The sequence below is a fragment of the Tarenaya hassleriana genome, unplaced genomic scaffold, assembly GCF_000463585.1.
Source record: "Tarenaya hassleriana unplaced genomic scaffold, ASM46358v1 Cleome7, whole genome shotgun sequence".
Classification (NCBI taxonomy): domain Eukaryota; kingdom Viridiplantae; phylum Streptophyta; class Magnoliopsida; order Brassicales; family Cleomaceae; genus Tarenaya; species Tarenaya hassleriana.
Window position 1 is genome coordinate 4,864,865 of NW_010969548.1, and position 8,095 is coordinate 4,872,959.

General features: G+C 38.8%; 2 protein-coding genes across 2 annotated transcripts; both read right to left on the bottom strand.

The window, feature by feature from the left end:
• Positions 1-501: 501 nt before the first annotated feature.
• Positions 502-1,316, bottom strand: LOC104801433. Its single transcript, XM_010524705.2, has one exon. It carries the CDS (start codon positions 1,112-1,114, stop codon positions 545-547), a length of 570 nt encoding a protein of 189 aa, XP_010523007.1. The 5' UTR covers positions 1,115-1,316; the 3' UTR covers positions 502-544.
• Positions 1,317-4,267: 2,951 nt separating this feature from the next.
• LOC104801434 (40S ribosomal protein S27-2-like) lies at positions 4,268-5,268 on the bottom strand. Its single transcript, XM_010524706.1, has 4 exons — positions 5,160-5,268; positions 4,920-5,021; positions 4,744-4,772; positions 4,268-4,594 (listed from the first exon to the last, which is right to left on the bottom strand). The coding sequence occupies exons 1-4, from the start codon at positions 5,160-5,162 to the stop codon at positions 4,468-4,470; spliced, it is 261 nt and encodes an 86-aa protein (XP_010523008.1). The 5' UTR covers positions 5,163-5,268; the 3' UTR covers positions 4,268-4,467.
• Positions 5,269-8,095: the final 2,827 nt, after the last annotated feature.

Genomic DNA, 8,095 nt, shown 5'->3' on the forward strand with positions numbered 1-8,095 from the left:
AAGTCCGTCATTTTCGAGTTGGACCGTACCGGGTTTCGGATCAAAATTGACATCCTATGTTAAGTATTATTATTAGGCACTTTTTTAAAAATAATATAATTAAAAGGCACCGTTTAAGTTATTAATGACATATCTTAGTTGTTCTCTGGACTTATATTAATTTAAATCTGGCATATACAATTTTTAAAGCAAATTGAGCCCGAACCCATCAAATTATATATATATAAAAAAAATACGTCTGAAAAGAAATAAACACTAATTAAAACCCTAAATATGTGAATTAATGTGAACAAAAGAATCCCCATATTATTACAAAACAGATTATACAGAGACTAATCTCGAGGATGAAAGAAATGCCAAAAACAAAAGGATCCTTGACCCCAAGAGAACAAAAAAAAGGAAAAAAAAAAACAGAGAGACAATATCTCTAATGTAACATAACGTACCCATCATACATTTTTCGTATATACGTCCACATATATATATATAGCGATTTGTATATCGAATATTCCATGGTCCATGTGCATGCAATAATATTATGTTTTTAGGCGTTACGGTTGAGCATTTCTTGGTTCCTCTTGAAAGACAAGAGCTTCTGCAACCTTATCTGCTTGTGAAACCTCGAGATGAACAAATCGGCCACGTGATCGATCTCGTTTTCAAGGCTAAAACTCTCTCCTTCTCCCTCCTTTGAATTCTTCACCATCTCTATGATCGACCCTCCTCCATCCGCTTCCTCCAAATCACGAAACTCGTCCTCTATGTCGAATAACGTATGCCTCAAGTCAGGATACTTACCATCGCCATCATCATGACCATGACCATCCATGGCTCCGCTGGTGCTGGAGCACGGCGGTGCTGCGTTGTAGAGGATGATGGCCTTGTTACTGTCGTCGCCGTGTTCTTGATCTTGATCTTCGTTGTGGCTGAGGAGACTGTGAATCTTGTTGGAGATCGAACCGAGCCCCAGGTTCTTGTTTTCCACGAGAGACAACATGAGGACACGTGTCTTGAAGGCGTTAGATTTGTTCTTGATGGCCTGCGATTTGGCCTTCGCCATCGAACTCAGCGTCGTGAAGATTTGCTTCAGCAAGGCTTTAGCTTTGTTCTTCATCCGGCCTTTACAGGACCCGAAACTCTCAAGAAAAATAAGTTTTTTTTTATAATTATTTTCACCAGAATATAAAATGTATACAAAAGAGGACCGTATATAGAAAGGATAAGGAAAATAAAACAACAAATAGAATTCGGACAAAATTCTAAGATGTTTCAAAGAAACGGTTTTAGGGTTTTTATTGCTTAGTATGGAAGAATGAACAGTGGAAGGAGAGAGACTTCACGGGTTTATATAGAAAAGAGAATGATGAGTTTAATTAATTATTTAATGGTTTGCTTAATCGTGCAGTAATCTTCTCCAAGTTGGCCACGTGGAGAGAACCCATTGGATGTGATTGATCATCGCTTTTTAACCTAGACATGCTGAACTTTAATCAAATTGCAACAAAAGTAGGCATCCACTATCCATGTATAGTTTGGTTTTATATGAATAGGTCTACATACTTTATGTTAATTAGTTAGTGATCTTATTTCTAAATACCTTTGTTAATTAAAAAATGCTATTAAATTTAATTTGAGGATATTTTGATTTGATTATAAAAAACTTAACAAAATCAAATAATTTATAATCATAACCGAACCAAATTCATTCTAAGTTCGGATCGGATACGACTTTTCTAAAACCAATACACCGGATCTTAATTGAATCCAAACCCGAAAAATAAACGGAACAAATTGAAAAAAAAACGGAAAAAGTCTTAGAAAATAATTATATTTTTCTTAATGAATACCCAACCCTATAAATAAATTTTTATGAAACAAAATATTCAAAAAAAATATTTATAAACCAAGAAATATCCATCGTCATCTTTCACCGCTGAAGGCAAACTGCACGGCAAAGGAATCATAACAAAATCGTCGCTTAGTTTTTTTTTTAAAAGTGTCTCTCCAAAAATCGTAAAAGCAAAAAGCTGCGGAAAAAAAAAAAGTTATTTGATTTGTATAAAGGAAGATGCTTTCACGACGAAGAAACGTTACAGCTCAAGAAAGGTGGGTACGATCCATTGTACTAAATTCCGTAATCGTATTTTGTATCAAAATCAATCCATTGTTTTTCATCATCTTTTTAATTAATTAAAAAAAGTGAAAAAGCCTTTTTTATATATATAAAAAAAAGCGCAATGTTAATTATGTTATAGTTTCATATAATTGGCGTCAACATGCTTCTACGCATGCATGCACGTAACATGTCGCCGCGAAATTTCTTGTCGATAATGACTACGTTCAAGATTCTTTTTTGCTTTTTCTATTTAAAAAAAGTGGATTCCTTTGGGCGGTTTTTAGGGTTATTCGGATTTAAATCTTCTTACATTATTATTATTATAAATGTCGGTATGTTTATATATGCAGAGCATTGCGTTCATATATACATATACGATTCGTATAACCAATAATAAATTTTCATCATCTAGTTATAAAAAAACCGTTGAAGGTAGATCGAACTATTATGGATTGTTCAGTTATTTTTTATTCGAATTTTTCAACTTTGAAAACTACATCCACCTGTTTTAATTTTTTTAAAAAAATATCTTTTTCAAAGGTTTTGGATATTTTTTTTTATATTTCATTTTGATTTGGTTAAAAAAAATAATACTCATACGAATTTTTGCATCAAATTCGATTTGGATAGCGCTTGCCGTTTGTTATTTAGTTTGCATCAGTTTGGTTTCTAGTTCAAGTAATTCAGACATCCAACCATGTCTCGGAATCTGTATCAACATGCATATTGAACCTAAGATAATTATACACAGAATGATTCAGAATTCGAATCTCAGGTGACCAATGTTGATATAATAAAATAAAATAATGATATAATAATATCTTCAAAATGAAAACAGAAATGGTATTATAACGAATACGCTCGAAGTCGGAAACAACGTGGATCAAACCGGATTTTGTTCCAACTTTGCAGCAGTTGAATCGAATATCTCGCCTAAAACAGGTAGATTACACGACCCGAGTCGAATGGCTAAGCAAAGGTACCCGAGATCGCGAGCTGACTCATAGCTCGCCAGAAAACGAGCGATCTGAGCCGTGATTTTTTCAGCTCATTAAAAAACGAACCTAACGAACCAAACTCATTGAACACGTGTTCAATGAACCTGGCCCAACAAGCTCGCGAACTGGTCAACGAATCGACCTTTTTTTTAAATAAATTAAATTTATATAAAAAAAACTCTAATATAATTTTATATTCCTTTTGTACATCATTCATACGATATTATAAATTCCTAATTATTATGACGGTATGAAGGAGATAATTAAAAATATTAAATATTGAAATTTTATTAATTTTTTATGTATTTATTTAAATATATAGTTAAATTTAGAATAAATATAAAATAAAAAATATTATATATGTCTGACTCAATGAGCCGACTCGTTCAGATCGAAAAAACTGATGAGCGATCTGAGCCGAATTTTTTTTGGTTCATTAGAAAACGAGCCTAACGAGTTGAGTCTAACGAGCTGAACCCAAAACGAGCCGAGCCCAAAACGAGCCAAGCCACACGAGCCAAGGCTCAAACGATCCGTACTGGCTCATTTGACACCCCTACTCGTCTAATGACAAGATGATTACAAACATATTGACGATGAGACAAGGAGACAGGCAAGGAGTTCTGAGGGGTAGGCAACAAAGAGCGAGGGCAGAGAGGACGAGGTTAGATCTACGGTTCTGATGATATATGAGAACTCGGATCATACGACCCACAGGTTGACCAGGATTAACGACATGTATACATAAATATAAATATATATACACACACATCCAACCAATGGCTTCACAACTATGATCGAAACAGCTAAACGACAATGCAACAGTGTTGACACATGAACATCAACATAGACAACAAAGCTTGTCATAGTATGAGACAGAGATCACTGATCACAACGACAAAACCGGGCGTGCTAGCAAAACTATCAATTTGCATATCGATACCGAATCTATTGCATAAACAAAAGATTAAAGTATTTAGTAGTAGTGATTTAGGAATCAAAATCCATAGGTGAGAGCTACCAAGCAAGATAATCCAAGATTCCAAGATTCAGACAAAACCCGACATCAACAACTACAACAGCAACACCATCGGAAAGACAGATCGTTCATCTACTTCGAATCAGGCCATTCAGCAAATGGATAAAACCCAGCTAAGCAAAACAACCGATTTGCGATACGATTTCAAATAAAAGCCAATTCTATTGCTTAAACAAACATTAAAGTAGACCAAAATCCATAGACATTAGAGAACAACCAACCAAGAGAATCCAAAATTTAGACAAAACCCGACATTGAGCAACTTAAGAGCAACATCTTGGTAAAAAACGATGGCCGATCATCGAATTCAAACCTCAATCTCCCTTTCTCCTGAAAGAACAGCCCTCGGTGAGCCTGGCTTTACCACCGGTCGGCTGGCACAATACTGTCTGGCAGTTTCCGCACACCACAACGGTCTGAGAGTGGCTAAACACCGTGGTTCTGTGTTACAGAAATCCAATGTGAATTATCATTACTACAATTCCCATAAAACACACAAGAATTATCTCTTCACATAACTACTTTACAACATTGTGTACGAGGTAATCCTAAGATTGAAATTCTTGTAACAAGGATGGTTAAAAACTCACATGTTGAAGCATCCCTGGCACTTGACGTCCTGCAAATTCAGGAAAATTTAAAAAAAATCAGACATTTATGAAGAAGATCCGGTTTCACAATTGTATTATCCCTTTCCACGAAACCCTAGTTCGATTAACCATCGAACTCCCGAAACCTAATCGAAAATAAAACGAAAAAGACGAACCATGAAGAAGGAGTTAGGGGACTGCACAAGACGCTTGAGTTTGTGCTTCTTCTTCTCGAGCTCGGCCGGAGGGTTGAGCAGATCGATATCGTTTTGCAGAACCTGACAAAATCCAATAGATCCAACACGAAAAAACTAAGAATCTCGAATCCAAAATTTCCATAACCAGAAAAGGAAACTTCTCAAAGAAAAAAAAAACCACACTAGACCACGGAAGAGATGAAAACCACGGAATCTCACCATTTTTGCTTGCAGAGAGTGGGAATACGACTGTGCGAAACCCTAGAAGACAGAGAAGGCTCACGATGAAGGCGGCTTCGTACAGAGGGAGTTCTAGGGTTTTAACAGACCGCAAGGGGCCGATATATATACGTCTGAATTACTGGGCCTGAGATTCTAAGCCCATTAACTAATAATTCTGGTCCGGAAGGTAATAATTTGCAAAATAAATGAGTTAATGAAATGGCCTAAAAGCCCACTACAATTAAAAAATAGTTTTTTTTTTTGTAATATTTGAAGACTAAACTTTTTAAGGCATAAATTCAAAAGAAACTAAATTCTAAATCTAATAGCTAAATCGTAATCCACCATCCTAATGATTATTGTTTAAATCTAGATTTTCAAATAAAAGACAAAAAATTTCGCTTTGAAAGTTATAAAAAAGATTTTTGTAAGCAATTTGATGCTACATATTAATATATAGATATATAGTTATTATAGAGTAGGGTTTCGGGAATGTTTTCCACACGTATTAACAAATGAATTACAAGGGTTATATGTACATGTCGAGAGAATAATATAGTAACTAAATAGCACATATGCCACATAATTAGGAAATGATTAGGGAGAATAATATAATATCATAACAAGAATATCTTCTTCCTTTACGCCCCGTAAGATGAGGCTCGTGAACGAGTCCAATCTTGACACGAATGAGATCAAAGCGAGCATGAGGTAGAGGCTTTGTAAGAACATCAGCGAATTGATCGTGTGATGAGACATGAGTGACCCTAAGATGACCGTCTTAAACCAACCCGCAAATGAAATGATAGTCAATGGCCACATGTTTCATCCGAGAGTGAAAAACCGGGTTCGAGCAAAGGTATGTTGCCCCGAAATTGTGACAATAAATAACCGGAGGATATGTAGGTGGGACACCTAGCTCGGTGAGGAGGGACGAGAGCCAGCAGATCTCCGAAGCTGCGGAAGCAACCGAGCAATACTCGGATTCTGTAAAAGAGTGAGCTGCGATCTGCTGCTTCTTGGAGGACCAAGAAATAGGATGGCGACCAAGGTAGACAATGTGGACACTCGTTGACGTAAAGTCATCCTTGTTGCCACCCCAATCGGCATCCGAAAAAGCATGAAGAACCGAAGTATTCTTAACGCCTAAGAAGATTCCAAGCGAAGATGTACCAACAAGATATCGCATAACCCTCTTCACGGCTTGCCAGTGATCGGAGGATGGTCGGTGCATGAATTGGGAAAGCTTGTTGACCGCATAAACAATGTCTGGACGTATGAAATGGAGGTATTGGAGACTGCCAACAACATTCTGATACTCGGTTGGATCATCTAAAGGAGTTCCCGTGGAGAGAGTAAGGGAACATGTCGACGCCATAGGAATGGTGACCGGTTTCGCTTGAGCCATATTGGTACATGTGAGCAAGTCTTGAATGTACTGTTTTTGCGTTAAGTAGATGCCATCCATAGACCGAGAAACTTCCACATCGAGGAAACAGGTCAAAGGACCAAGATCCTTAATCGAGAATCTAGCCGAGAGTAGAGAGATGAAATGTTTGCACCTTGTGGAGTCGTTGCCGGTAATGACAATGTCATCGACGTAGACGAGAAGATAAAGGACAACGTCGGCTTCTCGGAAGACAAAAAGGGATGTATCGGCAAGGGAATTAGTGAATCTCAAACCAAGAAGGAACTGTCGGAGCTCGGTGTACCATGCCCGCGGAGCTTGTTTAAGGCCGTAGAGAGCCTTATGTAGTTTGCACACATGATCCGGTTGATCTCGATCCACAAACCTGGGAGGTTGTACCATATACACGTCGTCATGAAGATGTCCTTGGAGAAATGCGTTGTTGATATCGAGTTGGCGTAAAATCCAACCATGTGTTATCGTAATGCTTAGGACGAGCCAGATTGTTGCGGGTTTGACAACAGGGCTAAATGTGTCGTGGTAGTCAATTCCGGGTCGTTGGTGGAATCCCTTAGCTACAAGCCGAGCCTTACACCTGTCAAAAGAACCATCAACACGACGTGTAGTCTGATATACCCACTTACACCCAACAATATTGTGAGTCGTGTCCGGTGGAACCAATTCCCAAGTCTCATTCTTGATGAGAGCATCAAACTCTTCAGTCATGGCTTGTCGCCATTGCGGAGATTTGAGAGCTTGAGAGACGGTTCTCGGTTCTGTTTCGGATGGAGGGATCGTGATGATGGTATTGGCGTATTTGGTCGAAGGTTTGGTAATGTTGTTCTTTGAACGAGTTGTCATCGGATGACGGTTGTTTGGGGCGGAAGGTTCGGGTGGTGCGGTTTGTGTGTCCGGTGGTGATGAGATTGTGTTTGCGGTTTCGGTAGGATTTTTTGGCGTATGATCATAGTGTGGGCTCGGTGGTGCAGACTGTAACTAATTCCCACATGCCATTCTTCACAAGAGCATCGAATTCTTCCGTCATTGCTTGCCTCCAATGCGGTGATTTTAGAGCTTGAGAGACGGTAGTGGGTTCTATGTCCGGTGGTGATGGAAGGGTGGAGAGGTTGGCGATTTTGGGTGATGGTTTGGTGATGTTGTTTTTGGAATGTGTAATCATGGGATGAGTGTTTCGTGTCGGGCAAGGTAGTGGCATAGGAGCTTCGGTTGATGAGGTGGTGGGTGGTTCAGGTTCGGGTTTGATTGTGGGATGTGTGGTGATGGTGTTTCGCTGAGGGCTGATAGTGGATGAGCTGTTGGACAAGGTATTCTGGCCTGTCAAAGTGGCAGGGTCGAGGTCTGTTGTAGAGGTCGGGCTCGATGAAGTAGGCAAAGGCGTGTCGCATTGGGGAACCGACATCGGAGGCGGTGATATGAGTGGGCAGCCAGGGACAAGTGTGTGAGATGGTGATTGAGAAGAGGACAAAGAGTCGGGAGGTTAATCGACTGAAGAGGAAAGAGGGGT

Coding starts and splice junctions, on each gene's coding strand:
- LOC104801433 (XM_010524705.2), bottom strand. CDS start 1,114: ATGAAGAACAAAGCTAAAGCCTTGCTGAAGCAAATCTTCACGACGCTG.
- LOC104801434 (XM_010524706.1), bottom strand. Junction 4,773..4,919: donor CCCCTAACTCCTTCTTCATG/GTTCGTCTTTTT, acceptor CTGAATTTGCAG/GACGTCAAGTGCCAGGGATG. Junction 4,595..4,743: donor TGCCAGGGATGCTTCAACAT/GTGAGTTTTTAA, acceptor TCTGTAACACAG/AACCACGGTGTTTAGCCACT.